This window comes from Elaeis guineensis, chromosome 3 (genome assembly GCF_000442705.2).
Source record: "Elaeis guineensis isolate ETL-2024a chromosome 3, EG11, whole genome shotgun sequence".
Classification (NCBI taxonomy): Eukaryota; Viridiplantae; Streptophyta; class Magnoliopsida; order Arecales; family Arecaceae; genus Elaeis; species Elaeis guineensis.
Window position 1 is genome coordinate 4216610 of NC_025995.2, and position 23603 is coordinate 4240212.

General features: G+C 43.8%; 1 protein-coding gene and 1 long non-coding RNA gene across 4 annotated transcripts in view; one reads left to right on the plus strand and one right to left on the minus strand.

Moving 5' to 3' along the window:
• The window catches only part of LOC140856398 (uncharacterized), a 32099-nt gene extending 19806 nt beyond the window's left edge, over positions 1 to 12293 (plus strand). For all 3 annotated transcript variants that reach the window (XR_012139559.1, XR_012139558.1, XR_012139557.1), the window contains 2 exons: positions 11990 to 12048; positions 12173 to 12293. This is a non-coding gene — a long non-coding RNA (uncharacterized lncRNA). The remainder of the gene's footprint in view (positions 1 to 11989; positions 12049 to 12172) is intronic.
• A 3563-nt stretch (positions 12294 to 15856) lies between these two features.
• LOC105036541 (putative disease resistance protein RGA3) lies at positions 15857 to 20082 on the minus strand. Its single transcript, XM_073253571.1, has 2 exons — positions 16639 to 20082; positions 15857 to 16288 (listed from the first exon to the last, which is right to left on the minus strand). The coding sequence occupies exon 1, from the start codon at positions 19922 to 19924 to the stop codon at positions 16643 to 16645; it is 3282 nt and encodes a 1093-aa protein (XP_073109672.1). The 5' UTR covers positions 19925 to 20082; the 3' UTR covers positions 15857 to 16288; positions 16639 to 16642.
• Positions 20083 to 23603: the final 3521 nt, after the last annotated feature.

Below are 23603 nucleotides of genomic sequence, written 5' to 3' on the forward strand. Positions count from 1 at the left end.
CCATCTTTCTTCCAGCAGGTCAAGGTTGGCTCTAAGACTTTGCGAATTTTGATGTTCGTCGAACGCCACGACTCGTGCCGATGGGAGTTTAAGCTCGATTGGGATAACGACTTCCGTACCGAAGGCTAAGGCAAAGGGGGTCTCCCCCGTAGGTAGCCTCTGGGTAGTTCGATACGCCCACAACACATGATAAAGTTCGTCCGCCCAAGTTTCCTTCGCTTTTTCGAGCCTTGTCTTAATCCCCTGTAAAAGGGTCCTGTTGGTCACCTCAGCTTCGCAATTCGCCTGGGGATGGGCTACTGATGTGAAGTTGTGGGAGATGTTTAGATCTTCACAGAATTCGGTGAATTTTGCTCCCATGAATTGCCGTCCATTATCAGTGATTAGGGTTCTAGGCAGACCAAACCTACACACGATCGACTTCCAGACGAAATCTTGCACTTTTGCTTCTGTGATTTTCGCTAGTGGTTCGGCTTCGACCCATTTGGTGAAGTAGTCGATCGCTACAAGGAGGAATTTTGTTTGCCCAGGCGTCATGGGAAAGGGGCCAAGGATGTCCATCCCCCATTGTGCAAAAGGCCATGGGGCACTCAAGGGTGTGAGCTCGGTGGCGGGCTGTCTCTGGATGTTGGCGTATCTCTGACATCGATCACACTTTTTGATATATTCGATCGAATCATGATGCATTGTCGGCCAGTAATACCCTTGACGGAGCAACTTGTGGGATAAAGATCTAGCTCCCAAATGGTTTCCGCAGATTCCTTCATGCACTTCCCACAAGGCGTAGTCAGCCTCCGAAGGCCGGAGGCATTTTAAGAGGGGCAAGGAGTATGATCTCTTGTACAATTTGCCCTCATAAAAGATGTACCGGGAGGCTTGGTTCCGGAGCTTCCGAGCTTCTTTCGCATCCTGAGGGAGAACTCCATCTCTGAGATAGATTATCAGTGGGTCGACCCAGCTGGGCTCATGGTCAATCTCCATCACGGGCCGTGATTCTTCTGTACTCGGGTGTTTTAAAACTTCGAAGAGGACGTCTTTGGGCAATTCGGTCGGAGCCAACGTTGCCAGCTTGGAGAGAAGGTCAGCCCTGGTATTTTCCAACCTCGAGATCTGTCTAATGTTGAAGCTGCTAAAGGCGGGGGTGAGCTCCTTTACCTTCTCAAGGTATTTGGCCATATTGTCCTCCCGCGCCTCGTAACTCCCGCTGACTTACCCCACCACTAGTTGAGAGTCACTGTGCACCTGGAGCTGACTTATTTCTAGCTCTTTGGCGATCCTTAGTCCTGCGATCAGAGCTTCGTATTTCGCTCCATTGTTTGTTGCGGGGAACTCAAAATGCAGAGCGTATTCCGTGATGACTCCCTCCGGACTGACCAAGATCAGGCCTGCACCTGCGCCCGACATGTTGGAAGATCCGTCCACATAGAGGGCCCAAAAGCGATCAGAGGGATCGGCCTCTTCTTCGGAGGAGTTTGGTTGGGACTTCAGGTCGTCAACTTTACTTTGTTCAGGTTCAGCCTCCTCTGAGATGGTACACTCTACTATGAAATCTGCCAATATTTGAGCCTTCACTGCTGGCCTGGGTCGATAGTTGATGTCAAATTCTGTGAGCTCGATCGTCCATTTTGCCATCCTCCCAGAGGCGTCTGCCCGGTGCAAGATTGCCTTGATCGGTTGATCAGTGAGCAGCGTCACGGTGTGTCCTTGAAAATAGGGCCGGAGCCTCCGGACTGCGATCAACAAGGCGTAAGTCAGTTTTTCTAATTTGGTGTACCTGGTCTCGACGTCCCTCAAAGCGCGGCTGACGTAGTAGATCGGCCGCTGGATCTTCGCCTCTTCTTTGACAAGGACGGCCGCGAGAGCCATGGGAGAGACCGCCAGGTATAAAAATAGTTCCTCCCCAGGCTCAGGCTTTGCCAACAGCGTGGGTGAGCCAAGGTAGCTCCTTAGTTCTTCGAACGTCTGTTGGCACTCAGAGGTCCAACAGAAGTTCTTCGGCTGCTTGAGGGTTTGAAAGAAGGGCAAGCACCATTCGGCCGACCTTGCGACGAAGCGATTAAGGGCCGCTATCCTCCCCGTGAGGCACTGAATCTCTTTTATCAACTTTGGGGCGGCCATCTCCTGGATGGTGCAAATGTTCTCTGGATTGGCCTCGATCCCGCGCTCTGATACCATGAAGCCCAAGAATTTTTCTGAGGTTACGCCGAAAGCGCATTTAGTTGGGTTCAGCTTCATTCTATATTTTTGGAGGGCGTCGAAGGTCTCCTCGAGGTCGGTGACATGATCTCTGGAAGATTTGCTTTTTACGAGCATATCGTCCACGTAGACCTCCATGTTACGGCCGATCTGCTCCTTGAAGATTTTGTTCACCAACCGTTGGTAGGTCGCGCCCGCATTCTTGAGGCCGAAAGGCATGACCTTGTAACAGTAAAGGCCACGATTAGTGATGAAAGCTATCTTTTCTTCATCTTCCGGTGCCATTCTAATTTGATTATAGCCAGAGAACGCATCCATGAAGGTGAGGAGCTCATGACCCAAGGTTGCGTCCACCAGTTGATCGATTCTGGGAAGGGGATAGCTGTCCTTCGGACAGGCCTTATTCAGCTTTTTGAAGTCTATGCACATCCTCCACTTGCCGTTTGCTTTTTTGACCAGGACAACGTTGGAAATCCAATCAGGATAATTGACTTCCTTAATGAATCCGGCCTTAAGGAGCTTATCCACTTCCTCGACTATCGCCTTCTGCCTCTCCGGAGCATGACTTCAGATTTTTTCTTTCGTCGGTCGATGCTGTGGATCGACGGCCAGATGATGCTCCATGACTTCCGTGTCAATCCCCGGCATGTCTGCTGGAACCCAAGCGAAAACGTCCGCATTCTTTCATAAAAAATCAATGAGATGCGTCCGCACCTCCTCCCCTAGGTTGGAGCCGATCATCGCTACATGCTCCGCGTTCCCGTCGTTCAAAGGGATTGGTACCAGATCTTCGATTGGGGCGCCCCTCTCTTCGGTGAGGTCATCGTGAGCATCCAGTCCATCGACGGGGCAGGAGTCAGATTGATCGCTTCTTCACAAGGCTATATTGTAGCAGTGTCTGGCCAGGGCTTGGTCTCCCCGGACCTCTCCGGTCCCCTGGTTGGTGGGGAACTTCAACTTCAAATGGTAGGTCGATACGATGGCTCGGAGAGCATTGAGGCCAGATCAGCCGAGGATTGCATTGTAGGCGGATGGCGCCTTCACCACCAAGAAATTCACCAGGGCCTTGGATTGCCTTGGATATTGACCTGCGGCCACAGTCAAAGTTATTATTCCTTCCGTCGGAACGGCGTCGCCGGTAAACCCTACCAAAGGGGAGCTGATCGGTCTCAGATGGTTGTCAAGAGTGGACATTCTTGAAAAGGCATCGTAGAACAAGATGTCGGCCGAACTTCCATTGTCGACAAGAACACGACGGACGTCGTAATTTACTATATTCAAGGAAACTACGACCGTGTCGTTATGAGGGAATTGGACTCCCTGAGTGTCTTCTTCGGTAAAGGTTATGGGCTCTTCAGTCTTTTGTCGCTTGGGGGATACGGCCGGTATGTTGGTCGTTTTCTGCCGGGATCCTCTCGAGATGGTGTTGGCGAAATCTGTCGGAGGCCGATCGCCCGGCCACTCCATGCCGGCGACCATAGCCAGAGGGTGCGAGGCTTGGGAAATCAGAGGCGAGATCGGGGTCTGAGATATGGTTGCGGAGGCCGTGGGTAGCTGCGCGGATGCTTCGCGAGAAGGCATCGGGCGAGGATCCAGTGGGGGAAAGGAGGAGTGGGTGCCGGAGAAGATGACCGGAGGCGGTCCCGTTGAGCACTCCTTTAAGAACAAGGATGCTGCGAAGACACAAGCCCCCCTTCCTCTAGCGTCAATCTTGTTGGTGCAAAAATCCGCTTGCGTCGGAGAAGCTGGAGTTGAGGGAGTCGCGGTCGCCACCGGAACCTGCAAAAGAAGTCTAAACCAGAGGTGGGGTTGCTCCGACAAAACCCTCCGACGCTCAAGTCAGTTCTATGCCTCAACAAGAATGGAGTGCTCGAACGAAAATTTTAGCAGAGTTTTTAGGTAAAAATGAGAGCCTATAGAATAACGTATCTGGGGTTTCCCTTTTATAGATGGAGGGGGCAACAAATTGATAGCGACGCCTGTAACCGTCTGGTAGTGGGCCGTCCAGAGTCAGGAGAAATTTATTGCGGAGGGTAGTGGAGTGGGATCGTGGCTATCGCCGTGGCTCGCTACGTGGAATCAGTTACGGGGAATCGAGCGACATCCGCTGTCGTGACTCGACAGGGAGTGGTGGACTCGCACAGAATCCACCGTAGGGAGTGGAGCAGAGTCGTGGCCGTTAATACGACCTGTCAGGGAGTAATGGGGCTACACAGGGTCCGCCACAAAGAGTGGAGCAGTGGTGTCCGTTACTGTGGCTTGTCAGGAGATCCAGACTTGTTGGCCGAAGTTCGGTTGGAGTTGGTAGCGAGGTCCGGCACCCGTAGGAGTTTGGATGAGGCTTACCAGCGGCAGAAGTCATGGACGGAGCCCGGCTCCTGTAGGAGCCCGGGCGGGGTCTTCCTTGCTGCAGAAATCGTGGGTGGAGCCCGACTCCCGTAGGAGTCCGGGCGGAGTCTTCCTTGCTGTAGAAGTCGTAGACGGAGCCCAGCTCCCGTAGGAGTCCGGGCGGAGTCTTCCTTGCTGTAGAAGTCGTGGACGGAGCCCGACTCCCGTAGGAGTCCGGGCGGAGTCTTCCTTGCTGTAGAAGTCATGGATGGAGCCTGGCTCTCGTAGGAGTCCGGGCGGAGTCTTCTTTGCTGTAGAAGTCGTGGACGGAGCCCGGCTCCCGTAGGAGTCCGGGCGGAGTCTTCCTTGCTGTAGAAGTCGTGGACGGAGCCCGACTCCCGTAGGAGTCTGGGCGGAGTCTTCCTTGCTGTAGAAGTCATGGACGGAGCCTGGCTCCCGTAGGAGTCCGGGCGGAGTCTTTCTTGCTGCAAAAATCATGGACAGAGCCCGGCTCCCGTAGGAGTCCGGGCGGAGTCTTCCTTGCTGTAGAAGTCGTGGACGGAGCCCGGCTCCAGTAGGAGTCCGGGCGGAGTCTTCCTTGCTGTAGAAGTCGTGGACGGAGCCCGGCTCCCGTAGGAGTCCGGGCGGAGTCTTCCTTGCTGTAGAAGTCGTGGATGGAGCCCGGCTCCCGTAGGAGTCCGGGCGGAGTCTTCCTTGCCGTAGAAGTCGTGGATGGAGCCCGGCTCCCGTAGGAGTCCGGGCGGAGTCTTCCTTGCCATAGAAGTCGTGGATGGAGCCCGGCTCCCGTAGGAGTCCGGGCGGAGTCTTCCTTGCCGTAGAAGTCGTGGACGGAGCCCGGCTCCTATAGGAGTCCGGGCGGAGTCTTCCTTGCTGTAGAAGTCATGGACGGAGCCCGGCTCCCGTAGGAGTCCGGGCGGAGTCTTCCTTGTTGTAGAAGTCGTGGACGGAGCCCGGCTCCCGTAAAAGTTCGGGCGGAGTCTTCCTTGCTGCAGAAATCGTGGACGGAGCCCGGATCCCGTAGAAGTCCGGGCGGAGTCTTCCTTGCCGTAGAAGTCATGGACGGAGCCCGGCTCCCGTAGGAGTCCGGGCGGAGTCTTCCTTGCCGTAGAAGTCGTAGACGGAGCCCGGCTCCCGTAGGAGTCCGGGCGGAGTCTTCCTTGCTGTAGAAGTCGTGGACGGAGCCCAGCTCCCGTAGGAGTCCGGACGGAGCAACGGGAGCTCACCAACAGTTGTTGAAAGTCGGAAGAGACTCGCGAGGGTCGACCCTGCCAAGAACTTCGGCCGAGGGTATTTTATGCCCAACACCTACGGTCCTGAAGCAATAAGTCTCCCTCTCGTGAAGATGATACTGCCAAATTAGTCTCTGAGTAGCCTCCGGACACTCCTCCCTCCAAATAGTAGAGCTCATTACGCATTACATCAGTCCCAAGTTTCCTCCTTGTCCTTGGCTCCTGAAAGACACAATGTATTTTGAAAAAAATTATGGCAGAATTAAGATCATTCGTAATAGCACTAATAGATAGGAGATTGATAGAGAATCTAGGGACATGTAGAACAGATGATTAGGATAATTCGAAAGTACATTTGATAGATCCTTTTTCAGAAATAGAGACAAAAGAACTATCAGCAAGACAAACTTTATCACAATCGGAACAAAGAATATAAGACACAAAATCTCTAAAGGATCTAGTCATATGATTGGATGCTTTAGAGTCAACTATCCATGGAGAAAAATTACTACAGTTATGAGCATGAACTTGATCACCAATACTTGTTTGGGCAAAATTACCCGGATAGAGAGAATTGGCTGGTTGATTCAGAGAATCTTCTATGGAAACATTGTTTTCAAAAATATTTACACCAGATCTGAACTTTTTCAAAAATTGCATTCTTCGACTGATAATTTTCCCATAGAAAAAAAATGGGCATGATTATACTGACCTCGGCCTTTACCAAAATAACCACCTCCACGTCCACGGCCTCTAGTCAGACGACCATGCAGCTCATAGCAGTAAGCTTTGATGTGGTCCAGCTTATGACAGTGGTCACAAATCTTGACCTCATGAGGTCGAAACTGAGTCTCTTGAGCAGAATTGATAGGAGAAGAGCTTCTGAAAGTAGTTGGCTATACCACAAGTATAGAGTATATAGCTGTGTTCATAAAAAAAGACAGTGGCTAATTGAGTTTCTTCACTAAGAACCAAAAAAATAGCTTCATCTAGAGTTGGCCACTCCTGTGTACTAAGAATAGAAGAGAGTTGATACTCAATCTCTAGGTTTAGCCCAACCAAAGGATCATCAAGGCGTTGACGCTCTATCCATTTGCGGAACACATCAACATCATCAGGACGAGTAGGGTTAAAGAGACTATAAAAATCAAAATCATTCCACAACTTCTTTAACTCTCCAACATACTTTGTTATAGATCGGACACCTGAGTAAGTCCTCAAAGCTCTCGCTGGATCTTATGGGCATGCATATTATTGCCTTTATAGGAATAAGTTGTGGCCACAGTCTGCCACAACTCATAAGCATTCGTCAGTGCCCTACTGCGAGCAATACTTGGTACCATAGAGGTAGGGGGAATTTATTGCGGAGGGTAGTGGAGTGGGATCGTGGCTATCGCCGTGGCTCGCTACGTGGAATCAGTTACGGGAAATCGAGCGGCGTCTGCTGTCGTGACTCGTCAGAGAGTGGTGGACTCGCACAGAATCCGCCGTAGGGAGTGGAGCAGAGTCGTGGCCGTTAATACGGCCTGTCAGGGAGTAATGGGGCTACGCAGGGTCCGCTGCAAGGAGTGGAGCAGTGGTGTCCGTTACTGTGGCTTGTCAGGAGATCCAGACTTGTTGGCCGAAGTTCGGTTGGAGTTGGTAGCGAGGTCCGGCACCCGTAGGAGTTTGGACGAGGCTTACCAGCGGCAGAAGTCGTGGACGGAGCCCGGCTCCTATAGGAGCCCGGGCGGGGTCTTCCTTGCTGCAGAAATCATGGGTGGAGCCCGACTCCCGTAGGAGTCCGGGCGGAGTCTTCCTTGCTGTAGAAGTCGTGGACGGAGCCCAGCTCCCGTAGGAGTCTGGGCGGAGTCTTCCTTGCTGTAGAAGTCATGGACGGAGCTCGACTCCCGTAGGAGTCCGGGCGGAGTCTTCCTTGCTGTAGAAGTCGTGGACGGAGCCTGGCTCTCGTAGGAGTCCGGGCGGAGTCTTCCTTGCTGTAGAAGTCATGGACGGAGCCCGGCTTCCGTAGGAGTCCGGGCGGAGTCTTCCTTGCTGTAGAAGTCGTGGACGGAGCCCGACTCCCGTAGGAGTCCGGGCGGAGTCTTCCTTGCTGTAGAAGTCATGGACGGAGCCCGGCTCCCGTAGGAGTCCGGGCGGAGTCTTTCTTGCTGCAAAAATCATGGACAGAGCCCGGCTCCCGTAGGAGTCCGGGCGGAGTCTTCCTTGCTGTAGAAGTCGTGGATGGAGCCCGGCTTCCGTAGGAGTTCGGGCGGAGTCTTCCTTGCTGTAGAAGTCGTGGATGGAGCCCGGCTCCCGTAGGAGTCCGGGCGGAGTCTTCCTTGCCGTAGAAGTCGTGGACGGAGCCCGGCTCCCGTAGGAGTCCGGGCGGAGTCTTCCTTGCTGTAGAAGTCGTGGATGGAGTCCGGCTCCTGTAGGAGTCCAGGCGGAGTCTTCCTTGCCGTAGAAGTCATGGACGGAGCCCGGCTCCCATAGGAGTCCGGGCGGAGTCTTCCTTGCTGTAGAAGTCGTGGACGGAGCCCGGCTCCCGTAGGAGTCCGGGCGGAGTCTTCCTTGTTGTAGAAGTCGTGGACGGAGCCCGGCTCCCGTAAAAGTCCGGGCGGAGTCTTCCTTGCTGCAGAAATCGTGGACGGAGCCCGGTTCCCGTAGGAGTCCGGGCGGAGTCTTCCTTGCTGTAGAAGTCGTGGACGGAGCCCGACTCCCGTAGGAGTCCGGGCGGAGTCTTCTTTGCCGTAGAAGTCATGGACAGAGCCCGGCTCCCGTAGGAGTCCGGGCGGAGTCTTCCTTGCTGTAGAAGTCGTGGACGGAGCCCGGCTCCCGTAGGAGTCCGGACGGAGAGACGGGAGCTCACCAACAGTTGTTGAAAGTCGGAAGAGACTCGCGAGGGTCGACCCTGCCAAGAACTTCGACCGAGGGTATTTTATGCCCAACACCTACGGTCCTGAAGCAATAAGTCTTTCTCTCGTGAAGATGATACTGCCAAATTAGTCTCTGAGTAGCCTCCGGACACTCCTCCCTCCAAATAGTAGAGCTCATTACGCATTACATCAGTCCCAAGTTTCCTCCCTGTCCTTGGCTCCTGAAGACACAATGTATTTTGAAAAAAATTATGGCAGAATTAAGATCATTCGTAATAGCACTAATGGATAGGAGATTGATAGGGAATCTAGGGACATGTTGAACAGATGATTAGGATAATTCGGAAGTACATTTGATAGATCCTTTTTCAGAAATAGAGACAAAAGAACTATCAGCAAGACAAACTTTATCACAATCGGAACAAAGAATATAAGGCACAAAATCTCTAAAGGATCTAGTCATATGATTGGATGCTTTAGAGTCAACTATCCATGGAGAAAAATTACTACAGTTATGAGCATGAACTTGATCACCAATACTTGTTTGGGCAAAATTACCCGGATAGAGAGAATTGGCTGGTTGATTCGGAGAATCTTCTATGGAAACATTGTTTTCAAAAATATTTACATCAGATCTGAACTTTTTCAAAAATTGCATTCTTCGACTGATAATTTTCCCACAGAAAAAAAATGGGCATGATTATACTGACCTCGGCCTTTACCAAAATAACCACCTCCACGACCACGGCCTCTAGTCAGACGACCATGCAGCTCATAGCAGTAAGCTTTGATGTGGCCTAGCTTATGACAGTGGTCACAAATCTTGACCTCACGAGGTCGAAACTGAGTCTCTTGAGCAGAATTGATAGGAGAAGAGCTTCTGAAAGTAGTTGGCTGTACCACAAGTACAGAGCATATAGCTGTGTTCATAAAAAAAGACAGTGGCTAATTGAGTTTCTTCACTAAGAATCAAAAAAATAGCTTCATCTAGAGTTGGCCACTCCTGTGTACTAAGAATAGAAGAGAGTTGATACTCAATCTCTAGGTTTAGCCCATCCAAAAGATCATCAAGGCGTTGACGCTCTATCCATTTGCGGAACACATCAACATCATCAGGACGAGTAGGGTTAAAGAGACTATAAAAATCAAAATCATTCCACAACTTCTTTAACTCTCCAACATACTTTGTTATAGATCGGACACCTGAGTAAGTCCTCGAAGCTCTCGCTGGATCTTATGGGCATGCATATTATTGCCTTTATAGGAATAAGTTGTGGCCACAGTCTGCCACAACTCATAAGCATTCGTCAGTGCCCTACTGCGAGCAATACTTGGTTCCATAGAGGCAAGGAGCCATGCTACCACCCTAGAGTTATTAGAATTCTACTGCCTTACAGCTATCCCATCTCCTTCTAGCCTTTTTGCAGTACCACTTATGAACCTCTTAAGATTGTGAGAATCTAAAATTAGATGAACATGTGGCGTCCAACTCAAGTAGGTACTCGACCTATCCAATTTGATCGGGTTAGCTTCCAGGGTGATCTTTGAAAACTCACCATCCAAGATACGAGACTCCATCATCCTAACCATCAACTTTTTCAAATCCTCCATGGTTAAAGGAGTTTTATCACCCATTGCCAAAGAACACTCAAATGATCAAGTAAACAAGTGCAATCTTGAGAGAAGAAAAGGTATTTGAAGTTTTCTCACCAGATCTGAGATAAACTCAGATGACGAATAAAAACTGTCGAATGCCTACTCGCATGAAGGGCACCTCGATAATATTCAAAAACCCCCAAAGAAGATGCTCCATCATTGCTCCAAAACAAAACTAAGCATCTTGGGATTGGAGGCACAAGTGGTAGTAGAATAGACTGCAATGTAGGTGCTCCAGCCTCTTGCTACCTTTTTTTTTGGAAAAAAAAAGGAATTCAACTAAATATTAGTAAAGAAGTAAGGGGCTGACCTCTTCCGTTCTTGATCCCGTGGTTCATGGGTGAGGGCCATCGGCAAGGGCTATGGCTTTTGTGCTTGACATTTGAATGTTTTAATGTTTAAAAATCCATCACCCACTAAGAAAATATGTTCCATGTTGGGTTCGTCCACTTTGCCACCCCATATACAAGGCTTATTATATCCAGAGGTGCCACAGGCCTATCAAATATTATATGTATCTTGACATTTAGTATGACCTATCAAAATATATCTTCACATTGGTTTGGTTCACTAGGTTATATTTGCTCTTTTACTTATATGTTGTCTCCAGGAGATGAATACAACTCACTTTGTGAAACCTTGTAGTCTTACTTTCTCATCAATATCTATCCTAGTCCATGAATAATCATAGAGTTGCTCCCTGATTTTGTCGATTTACATCTTATAACTAATTTGATAGTCATAACTAGTTTGGTAGTTTTCCTACTTGCCAACACATGTTATAAGGCTCTTGATATCCTTAATAAATGGAGTTACCCTCATAACCCGAGTAGGTTACCCTCTTGTTCTAGAAAAAAAATATATATTTTTCATAATAGGACCATCTATGTCCCAAAGTTGTTTTTGCTAGATTTTGGCACCAATTTATAGAAAATTGAAAATCGGTTGAACGTGAGTCTTGGCATACCTAAGGTCCTCCAGGGGAAGGATAGTATTCACTTTAGGAGAAGCTGTTTGGACTAAGGTTTGCCTTACCGGTGCGTACTTTCTCATACATATTCTTATCCTCCCTCCCTCTCTCTCTCTCTCATTCGCCTCTCACCTTCCCTCATCTTCCTACTGACCACCACATCCCACCACTTCACCTCCACCTTCTACCCCTCCTTGCGTGACCTTGCCCCACTGCTGGAAAAGCAAGGAAAAAAATTAATCCAAACAAGGACTATAGAGTGAGGTTTTCCCTGCTTATGGCATTTATGTTGGTATCTTGCAGGATGAAATCTAGCTTCCTTTTGAACCACAAACCGTGGCTTCCTGATTGGTTGATTCATTCGGTGATCACTGTCATAGAATTTATTGACCTGGTATCCAAGTTTCCCAAAGACCTTATGGACAGACATATAGTGTTTCTAGTTCTCCTCTAGTTTTTCTTCAGCATAACTGTAACAGAAAATGACACTCAAATACACTCCAAATGACTGCCGTTATTCATCTGGTATAATATTACAGGATGTAACCTTGTGATCCAAAGCAGCATGCATTTGCACCATCAAATTTTGTTGTCCTTGAGGTTTAATTGGTCCCCATTGATTTGTGCTCTCAGCCATTTTATTGTACCATGGATATGTTGATGTGTAACCTATTCATTTTTTATATCCAAATCTTTGATATTCTTTAAAGAATGTGTTTGGTATCTTGCAGTAGTTGAGGACTCTCGATATTTTTGCCAGTTGTCTGGATGTCTCAACTCTCAACTTCTAGTAAGATCAGGATTTGGAACGTTTTCCTACGTTTGCTTACAAAAAAAGGACATGATTTTTACAAGCTTTATGCTCATATTCATGGAATGTTGTTGAAAAAAAAAATGTGTTTCTTAAAATACAGGGCTGATTTAGAAGTTGCATGTTACAGATGACTGAGGTGAAGTACATTGGGCCTTTCAAAGTTTCCCACCTGCTTGAGTGGAAAAGAGGTGGTCTGCAGATGTTCATCAAAGCTTATGCTTATGTTGGAGAATACCCACCGACCGACCGACCGATGGCCGGAGGGACCGACCGACCGACTTACGGCCGGAGGGACCGACCGACCGACTGACAGTCGGACCGACCGACTGACGCCATCACTGGCCAATTATCGGCTCACGACCGACTGAGGATATGTCGGGCGCACCTTTCCCAGCCGACTGAACCCGGAGGTCTGATAGCCGACTCACGTAAGACTCGCCGACCCGCGGAGGGGTCCGACGTCACTCAGCTGGCCACCGACCTAGGGTCGGTCGACTCCTCCGATCGCCGTACAGCCGCCAGAGCTTGTCAGTCCTGACAGCCGCGTGCGGCACGGCCATTTAGGGACATTGTCCCGCCGAGGGCATTGTCAACCCTAGCGATTTGACAGCCCCATAACGACATGACACTTTCACGGCGACTCTGACAGTCTACAGTGAGTTGACAATTCCTCACTTGTCTGCGCTATTAATGACGGCACCATGCCATGCTCCACTATATAAATCGGGGAAGGCAACAGTGCAAGGGATCGGCTCCCCCCACTTCTCGACTCCAAAATCACAGGCTCGCTCCTCTCTCCCTCTCTCCCTCGATTGAGCTCTCTGTCTTCATTTCACTGTTGCCCAGTCACCTCTCTGACTTGACCGTCGGAGAGTCCCCGCCGGAGCCGCCTCCGGTCAGTGTGGACTTCTCGTTTTGCAGGTGCACGTTTCCCGGCGATCGGACGACGAGGCGATTGGCCGCAACAGCTTGAAATTATTTTGTTAATAAAATCAGGGTGGGTTAGAAATGGTGTATCAGAAGCTGTTAAGATTGTTCTTATGTCTTTTTTTTGATATAAAAAGATTATTCCTACATGTCTTATGACTATTGGCAGACATTGGATTGCAGTTTGGAGATATATTTGCAAGAGAATCATTTAAGATGGTTTGGATTGTGCAACAGATGAAGATAAAAACTGGAGGTCTGTGCTTCATCAAATGGAACGGGCTTGAGTAATGATCTTTTTCAGCTTAGGACCTGGTAGTGCACTGATACCATGAAGCCTAGCTGCTGAGTAACAGCTGCTACTTCATGGATTTTCCTCTTAAATTTGTCTGTAACCAATCTTTATGCCTAAAATGGTTTTCCTAAAAGACTTAATGCATATGAATGAGGTTTTCAATTAACAAATTTCAGTGGGAAATTAAATGTCATACCTTGTGTTCTATAACCGAACATGGAGTTTTGAATTTTTCTTCTTTCATCCATCCTGTTTCAGGGCCATCCCATCTCTATTTTTATTTTTGAAGATTATGAGAATCATAATCTATTTAATAATATAAACCTTACATTTGGTATGGACAATCGATTGGAAGAAGGATTGATGAGAGAGAGGATGGATGGAAGATTTTTCTCTTCATTTGGTATAGAAAGAACGAAAGAAAGAAGGATAATATTTATATGATATTTTAAATAAACTATTCTTTGATTAAAAAGATATTATCATGAATTTAGTATATTTATTTATTATATAAATTTATAATCTTTATAAAATATAATTATATTAAAAATTAATAAATATTTAATTTTAATTTAATTTAATTTAATAAATAATTTTAATTTAATCTAATTTAATAATATTTTAATTTTAATTTTATTTACATATATTGGTTATATAAGTAACTAATTAATATATAATTTAATTTAAATAGTTATCTAATTCTATACAAATAGCTAATTAAAAATAGCAAATATAATTAGAAAATCGAGCATGATTTTAATTATTTACTTATAGTTATATAATTATATACTGAAATTAAAATTAATAGTAATGAAATTTAATTCTATAGGATTAATATTATAGATAAAATAAAAAAATATATAAAATGAATGAAAATGTAAAAACGTGTTCAGTCTTATCAAAAAATTAATAAGGAATAATTTTATTAATGTAGATTTCTACTTCTTATATATTCCATCCATTTTTCTTTACATCTTTGTAAATTAGATGATGGAAATTAGTAGACTAGGATAGATGGACAATCTCTTTTTTGTCATTCATTTTTTTTTAAATTTTTTAAACCAAATGATAGATAGAGGATATCTATCCTTCGAATCCCATCCATCATCTCCCATAACCTAAATACAAGAAGGACAGTGTAGCTCAACACATGCCATGCCTTCCCATATCTTTGTTAGCAACATGAAAAAAGATGTATGCTCTCTCTTGATCCCTTGTCACCCCTTCATCAGCGTTGCACACCTTAGGAAATTATTAGGTGGACTAGATGGATTTAGAGTGAAATCACTTAGGTGGATTCATTTTTCTTAGGATGAAATTATTATGTATTTTATTTTATCTTGGATGCATGATAGATTTTGTCCATCTTACTACTTTCTGTTTTACTTTTGCTCTCCATTCCTCCGTATGTAGACACCATTCGGTATGGTTGCTTGTTTGGCGAGTGTGGCTTGGAGAAAGGAGGGATGCCATTGCCTTCTATTTCTTCAAGTCTATATCCAGCACCATCTCCTCCCTCTCTCATTTTGTGTGTCCTCCCTAACCTCTAGGATTTTGTGTCCTCTCTGCAATCTCCACCTCAAAGTGGTGGTCAATTGCTGATAGTTGTTAGATCTAGCCGCCAAAAGGGTTCCTTTTTTCCCTTGTTTTGTGGTTGAGCCTCACCTCTACATTGCCTCTAGTAAGCGGGCTCTAAGATTGGCAAAGATGCTATGTATCCCATGATGGCACCTTGGTGTCCTCTGCTTCCTTGTCTATGTTGGGAAAATATGCTGCAGCAGGGCCACGACCGCCTCTCCTTGTCTCTCTCTCTCTCTCTCTTTTATCCTCCCTCTCTCTTTATCTCTCTATCTCACTCTCTAACCTTCTCTCCCTCCCCCTTTCTCCACTGTTTTGGGGATGGGGTGGGTTTTGGCTAAAGAAAGTAGGGACTCAAGGTAGTTTATTTTTTATTTCGCTACCAGCGGCGAAACTTGCCGCCGTAAATAACCAATCATATTTGTCCACATAACATGTACCATTCTTTGTTCCACATGCCATTACACAATTTTTTTTAACTAATATGTATAGCAGATTGTAGCATTTATGGATATAATATAAAAAGGCATTATGAGAAGCAGGCATTGTGATAAAAAATTATCACCTCAAGCCTGATTGCTTACCTTATCCTCAGAAGTATCGCTTACCTTATCCTAAGGAATTTTTCTTTGACGGGCATTCTTTGTGATGCCATATGCAATCATGGTGTAAAACATTATTTGGATCAGAAGGTTTTGTAAGAGTTCCGAGGTAGCGAAAGCGAAGGCATCATCACTTATTGGTAGTATTTACTAACACATGATATTTTTATAAAAATGAAGAAATTTTAAATATTCATTTCTGAAAAATGAAAATAACTAATAATGCAACATGATTTGAAGGTGATACAATATAATCCGGATGTTATATAATAAATAAATATGAAAGAAAATTGAGTGTTATGCTGTTGATGAAACAATACACCAATAACAGCAAAAGATCAAACAATCTATGGAATCCATTCATTCTCGGAACACAACTGAAGGAATAATGGGAATTCTTGTTTGAGAAAATGATAAATGATAAAGCAAAAGACAAGGGACATCAAAAATCTTAGATGACATTCTAACAATATAATTCTAGTGAAACCGTACATGAGTGTACTATAAAAAGAAAAGGTAGAAATAAAAAAGAAACTGTGACATTGTTATAATAACGATAATAGACAGCACATGACGGAAGACCAAATAAACAGAAATAGAAGCAAATATGGGTATCTTTGTTTATGAATTGAAAGCAAGCACTCTGATGCTTTTTGACTCTTTCCTTTTAGCATCATCTCTCTGGAGGCTATAAAAGATTTGCAAGCGCTAAATTAAGCTCCGCAAGGCTTTAATGGTGGATCGGCATGATCATCAAGCTCCTTAAAGATAACAATGATGGAGCTCCTTGAACCAGAGTACAATCTAGGAAGATCTGTCCATGGGCAAATAAAGGAGAACTAAATTAGAGATTCCATAACGTAGTAAAATTGTATGAACCTTCTAATCACTCTCACAGATTTTGTATAAAATGGTAAAATATATGAGAACAAGGAAGCGATCCAGTTGGTATATATTTGGATGAATCTAACAATTTTCAAGCAAAATGGCAACAGTCATATTGGATCTTAAAATGTTCATTTTAAGTTAAATTTGCATATAAAGAAATGGGGAAAAAAAAATGAAGCAACAAATAGGATCCAACTTAATTTAATCAATTCTGACTATGACTCAGAGTAGATTATGAGAATCTAAAACGATAGAAAGAGAAATTTAATAAATTACCAAGTCATATGCAAGAGAAAAGCCGGTGGACAAATGCAAGAAATTTTGCAGCGAAGGTGCGTATTTCATTCATTTCTTCTCTATTTTCTTCCTCCCTTCTATCTTCTTCCTCTCGTATGCTTGGCCAGATGGAGATGTGTGGGATGTGAGCAATCTTGTGCCAGTCCTCGCCTGTCTCCCTCTTGCATCGCCTCTCTAGCTGGGGACAGAATCCAATGTTCAAGTATTGGAGTGCGGTGAGGTGTTGCAAGCCATCTGGCAGCATTGCCAGTTGGGGCAGGTAGGAGATTTCCAGCCGTTGGAGTGCGGTGAGATGTTGTAGGCTATCTGGCAGCATTTTCAGCTGGGGCAGGTTGGAGAGATTCAGCTGTCGGAGTGCGGTGAGGTGTCGTAGGCCATCTGGCAGCATCGTCGGCTGGGGCATCTCATTGCTGCTTCTTATTGTCAGAGTCTCCATGGAGCATGGGATAACGACTAATTTGGGGCATGAACTTATCTCCAACTTGGTAAGGCGAGGGCATGATTCTGCATGCCATTTTTCCAAATTGGGCATGTCTTCTAAAGTCAAATCCTCTAGTGACGGGAATGTGATGCCGCCACCATCCCCATAAAACTCTTCTCCGATTCTCCTCACGGCATGCATTTTACGCAATTTCAAATTCTTTAATGAGGGCCATGGACCAAGTGGAAGATGTTCACACCTCTTGAGGTTCCCCATTGTAAGCTCAACTAGATTCGGGAAAGAAGGTGACATCCAATTGGGTAATCTGGTGCCTATATAAGAATAGATTTCCAACTTCTCCAGATTATGGTGAGGTTGGAGCCTTTCAAATACACCCTCTGCCACTTCCACTTCAGTAGATGATGGTTCATGTATCCCGTTCCATCCAAGACTCAGACGATTCAATCTCGTCTTTGCCCTCAGGTTTGCTTGCATGGCTTCATCTGGATCTTTCACATGATGCAGATTTTTAATTTCCAAGCTACCATGAATAGAGTTCAGATGTTGCAGCTCGGCAATGGTGCACCCATTCTCCTGAGCAACAATGAACATCGGCAATGTCTCAAGGTTACTCAACCGGCCCAGGCCACGAGGTATGCAAGCCAGATGGAAACAATCTGTTATATCTAGGTGTCTGAGGTTGCCTAGATTATTTATACCTTCAGGCAATTCTTTTAGCATCCAGCAATGGGAAGGATTCAATGTCTGCAAACTGGAAAGTCTGGTGATCGAGGTAGGTAACGTTGTAATCTCCCAACACCATGATATATCCATATATCTAAGGTTGCATAAGTTACCTATACCTTCAGGCAATTCTTTTAGCATCTCGGAATGGGAAAGATTCAATGTCTGCAAATTGTAAAGTCTGGTGATCGAGGCAGGCAATGTTGTAAAAGGAGCAAATGATAGGTCAATGAATCGTAGATGCTTTAATATGCTTATTCTATTAGACAACTTCACAAATCCACCATAATTTAAGTCCAATGCACGTAACTGGGTGAAAGTTTTTGTTGCATTGAAGATAAATTCATCCACATCAACGTTACTACGATATTCTGCCTTAAACAAAACAAGCGATCTCAATTTTTTGGCTTCATAAGTTGTCTTGAAATCAATTGATGACCCAGAAGAATATGGTATCGATAGATAACGGCATCCATGTGAAATGCCCTTCGTATCCCCCTTCATGACTAAAGCTTCATCCTCTGTGATGGAACATGCAAGATCATGGACTAAATCATGCATCTTACATATCCATGGATCATTGTACTCATCCATTTGGACATCTTGAAAGAATGATCTTGACAACAAATTATCAAAGTATTGCTTGCCAACGTCCTCTGCATTTTGAGAAGTACGTGATGTATCAATGAGTCCTTCAGCCATCCACAACTGAATCAATCTCGTTATTTCAAATTCATGATCTTTCGGGAACACAGAACAGTACGTGAAACACCGCTTCAAGTGAGAAGGTAAATGATCATAACTCAACTTTAGTACATGGAGAATTCCAGCTTCGCCTATGGGTAACCCTCCTACTTCAAAATCTTTGCAGATAGCTGACCACTCCTGTACCTTTGTGTAAGAGTTCATCAGACTTCCAAGAGCTTTTGCCGCTAAAGGCAGACCTCCACACTTTTTAATGATCTCCCATCCAATTTTCTCCAATTCTCGGTTATCTTCTTCCCTCTCAGACCTAAATGCCCTTTGCTTGAACAGACACCAGCAATCCTCATCTTGCAACCCTTGCAATTGATGTACTGAGACGGTTCCGATTGTGGATGCACCAGAAGCAACAGTTTCAACGCGTGTTGTTAGTATGATCTTGCTTCCTAATTTGGCATGTATGAACAAAGGTTTTAGTTTTTCCCACTCCGATTCCTTATCGTTCCATAAATCATCTAAAACCAAAAGAAATCTTTTTGTTCTCAATTTTTCATCCAAAAAAGTTGACATGGTTTGCAAGTTTGAGAAAATGCTCTGCTCCCCTTTAAGTTGTTCAATCATTGACCGCAAGAACATTTTCACGTCAAAAGTTTCACCCACACAAACCCACATTCGAAGCTCAAATTGCTCCTTAATCCTCTCATTGTTGTAGACTGATTGAGCAAGGGTTGTCTTTCCAATTCCACCAAGGCCAACTATTGTAAGGATAGAGATATTTTTGTCATTATCTCTGTCAACTAAGAACTCCATGACCTGTTTTTCATCTTCATCTCGTCCATAAATTTTTGGTTCGATCACCAATGAGGTGGTCTCACGGTCCACAGGCCTATCCGAGTCAGATTTATTTTTGATCGAATCTGAGTCAGATTTGATCACCATCAAATCAAAATCCTTGTTCTCCTTTACAATTTCATCAAATCTCTCCCTAATCTCTCTTATCTTGCCACCAATTTTATATCGAAATGCGATTGGATTGTTTGAGGAAAAGAAGTCACGCACCTTTCCAGTCATGCGGTCATATCTCTCCATTCTTCGCCGCAGTGCTTCAGTTTGGAACTCATCCACCACATCGTCAGCATCTAAAGCTGCATCTTTGAGTTTCTTCAACCAACCTTGCAGAGCTTTGTTGGTGATAGATTTCTTCTCTGCATCATCAAGCACGTTCTGGATCATTGATAACTTGCTCTGCAACTTCTCCATGTCGGTGTAGACGCTCCTCTCCAGTCCCAGCTCCTTCCATAGCCCAGAGGCCAACTTCTCCACCACCATTTTGACAACAGGACTGGCAGCTGTTACTGCAAATTCAGCCATGATTCCAGAGGATGATTGGAGAACCATATCGGAGAACTAACAAAAGCTTTGATCTTCTCTACCGAGGTCTTGATTCAAATAAATGGAGACTTGTATGTGGTGGTTCAATCGTAATTGAGAAGTGGCGAGGACTTCTCAAAAAAGATGTGACAGGAGGGAGCCAAGAGAAGAATTATCGGAGAAAAGTGGAGAAAAGTAGTCGGGGACATGCTATTGGTGGAGGTCTGGTTGAGGAGCCAGCTGGTTTGATGGCGATGGAGTAGACTAGGTCTTGAAGCCGGACAACCATGCACTCAATGGAATTGATAAAGATCGGCCAGAAACATTGCAAGCAGAACAATGTGTGGGTTATGAAGCATTTTTGCTACTTTTCAAGTTACACTTTAAATATCCCTACTTTTCAACCTACTTTATGTGAGAATTATTGGAAGTAGCTGTTCTGATGCCCAGAACTCATCATTCTTTGAAATCCCACAGCCAAAGCATTGCACCAAAAAAAGCATTTCACAATGGAGACCCATGCGACAAAAGAGGATTGGGGCAATTTGGAATGTTAATGCCATACATAGCGCATCCCTATTGTAAGGAACCAATTCTAAGATTTTTTTGGCACCAACTTTAAGCCCTAAAATATTTTTTGCCTTAGTCTCACCATTTTACAAGATAGACCTCTAATTTCAATATTGCGTAGAAGGATTTCATTGCAGGAGCAACCGTAGACGAAAAAAAAGCTAATATGAGGATTTATATATATGCAAAGGATATTTTCAAGAGACATATATGAGGAAAAAATTAGCTATATATTACAAAATTTGCAATATGTATGTAAAATTTATTAGTAAAATATATTTAATACAAATAGAAATAGATCCCATCTAAATTAGTCCATTCTAAATAAAATTTCATGGAACTTAATTTTAAATATTTACTCTTACATGGGGTAGAATTTCTACTACTTTCTTTGACAGTGATAAATATGCAATTAATGTTCAATTGGCATACCGCCTATTTGACAATATCAAAAAGCAGCCTAAAGTCTATTTGGTTGCCTATCTTAGGCTCAAGAAAAAATTTCTAGACCTCTAGGGATAATGGCAAACTAGAAAAATTGAGAAAATGGGTTTTCTCAAATTTAACTAAAAAGAAATCTAGAAATTAGATTCTTTTCTCTGTTCCTTTTATATTAATTTAGGTAGTTCCTTTTATATTAATTTAGGTAGAACCAAGCTAATGTAATTAAATTGTTGGGTGAATGAAGAACTATGGACTGGTTTGATTTGCAGAAAATGGGGAGAAGTGTGGTCAATAGAAACATAGAAAAAGACTACATGTTTGGTTGATATTTTCAAATAAGAGAGTGGAAAAGTAGCATATTTTGAATTTTTTTTCCAAATATAGCTCTATTTCAAAGGAGAGAGATGGGCAAAAATGATTGATCTTCTTTTGCGAGCCAAACTGTTCGATGGGTCTTGATGCTTTCAGATCAGTACAAGAAGTTTAACATTGCACAAGCAAATGGAGCAAATCTGACTCTAGGCGCTCATCCATATTTAAATTTTTTTTTGACTTTTGATCTTATCTTGATTTGTTGAAAGAGTGGAGGAGAAATCAGACCTTCCTCTATCCTCACGCGAGTTCTTAAAGCCCTCCTCTATTCAGGTAAACTTGTATTTCAGTATTTGTTTTAATTCTATGTATGTTGGATAATGCTAAATGTAGAACATCAGTTATTTGGTGTTTTAACCAAATTGTTTGTTCAGAATTATGACTCTTATATTCAAACAATAATCTGTGCAAGTAATGACATGGATGCATATGACTTTTTTTAAAAATAAAATATTCTTGTGCTGATGATGCTATATATATGAACCCTTCTTCTTCAACTTTTTGTGTGTGTGTCATTGCTAAGAACAACTGCAAAGATGCTTATATCTAGCAGCACTTGAAGGTTATCTCAAAATTTCCTAATAGATCGGAGAACTAACAAAAGCTTTGATCTTCTCCACTGAGGTCTTGATTCAAATAAATGGAGACTTGTATGTGGTGGTTCAATCGTAATTGAGAAGTGGCGAGGACTTCTCAAAAAAGATGTGACAGGAGGGAGCCAAGAGAAGAATTATCGGAGAAAAGTAGTCAGGGACATGCTATTGGTGGAGGCCTAGTGCAATATTGAGGAGCCAGCTGGTTTGATGGTGATGGAGTAGACTAGGTCTTGAAGCCGGACAACCATGCGCTCAATGGAATCGATAAAGATCAGCCAGAAACATTGCAAGTAGAACAATGTGTGGGCTATGGAGCATTTTTGCTACTTTTCAAGTTACACTTTAAACATCCCTATTTTTCTACCTACTTTATGTGAGAATTATTGGAAGCAGCTGTTCTGATGCCTAGAACTCATCATTCTTTGAAATCCCACAGCCAAAGCATTGCACCAAAAAAAGCATTTCACAATGGAGACCCATGCGACAAAAGAGGATTGGGGCAATTTGGAATGTTAATGCCATACATAGCGCATCCCTATTGTAAGGAACCAATTCTAAGATTTTTTTGGCACTGCCTTTAAGCCCTAAAACATTTTTTGCCTTAGTCTCACCATTTTACAAGATAGACCTCTAATTTCAATATTGCGTAGAAGGATTTCATTGCAGGAGCAACCGTAAACGAAAAAAAAGCTAATATGAGGATTTATATATATGCAAGGGATATTTTCAAGAGACATATATGAGGAAAAAATTAGCTATATATTACAAAATTTGCAATATGTATGTAAAATTTATTAGTAAAATATATTTAATACAAATAGAAATAGATCCCATCTAAATTAGTCCATTCTAAATATAATTTCATGGAACTTAATTTTAAACATTTACTCTTACATGGGGTAAAATTTCTACTACTTTCTTTCACAATGATAAATATGCAATTAATGTTCAATTGGCATACCGCCTATTTGACAATATCAAAAAGCAGCCTAAAGTCTATTTGGTTGCCTATCTCAGGCTCAAGAAAAAATTTCTAGACCTCTAGGGATAATGGCAAACTAGAAAAATTGAGAAAATAGGTTTTCTCAAATTTAACTAAAAAGAAATCTAGAAATTAGATTCTTTTCTCTGTTCCTTTTATATTAATTTAGGTAGTTTCTTTTATATTAATTTAGGTAGAACCAAGCTAATGTAATTAAATTGTTGGGTGAATGAAGAACTATGGACTGGTTTGATTTGCAGAAAATGGGGAGAAGTGTGGTCAATAGAAACATAGAAAAAGACTGCATGTTTGGTTGATATTTTCAAATAAGAGAGTGGAAAAGTAGCATATTTTGAATTTTTTTTCCAAATATAGCTCTATTTCAAAGGAGAGAGATGGGCAAAAATGATTGATCTTTTTTTGCGAGCCTAACTGTTCGATGGGTTTTGATGCTTTCAGATCAGTACAAGAAGTTTAACATTGCACAAGCAAATGGAGCAAATCTGACTCTAGGCGCTCATCCATATTTAGATTTTTTTTTTACTTTTGATCTTATCTTGATTTGTTGAAAGAGAGGAGGAGAAATCAGACCTTCCTCTATCCTCATGCGAGTCCCTGAAGCCCTCCTCTATTCAGGTAAACTTGTATTTCAGTATTTGTTTTAATTCTATGTATGTTGGATAATGCTACATGTAGAACATCAGTTATTTGGTGTTTTAACCAAATTGTTTGTTCAGAATTA

What these genes read in the sequence shown, in the direction of transcription:
- LOC105036541 (XM_073253571.1), bottom strand. Translation starts at nt 19,924, where the DNA reads ATGGTTCTCCAATCATCCTCTGGAATCATGGCTGAATTTGCAGTAACA.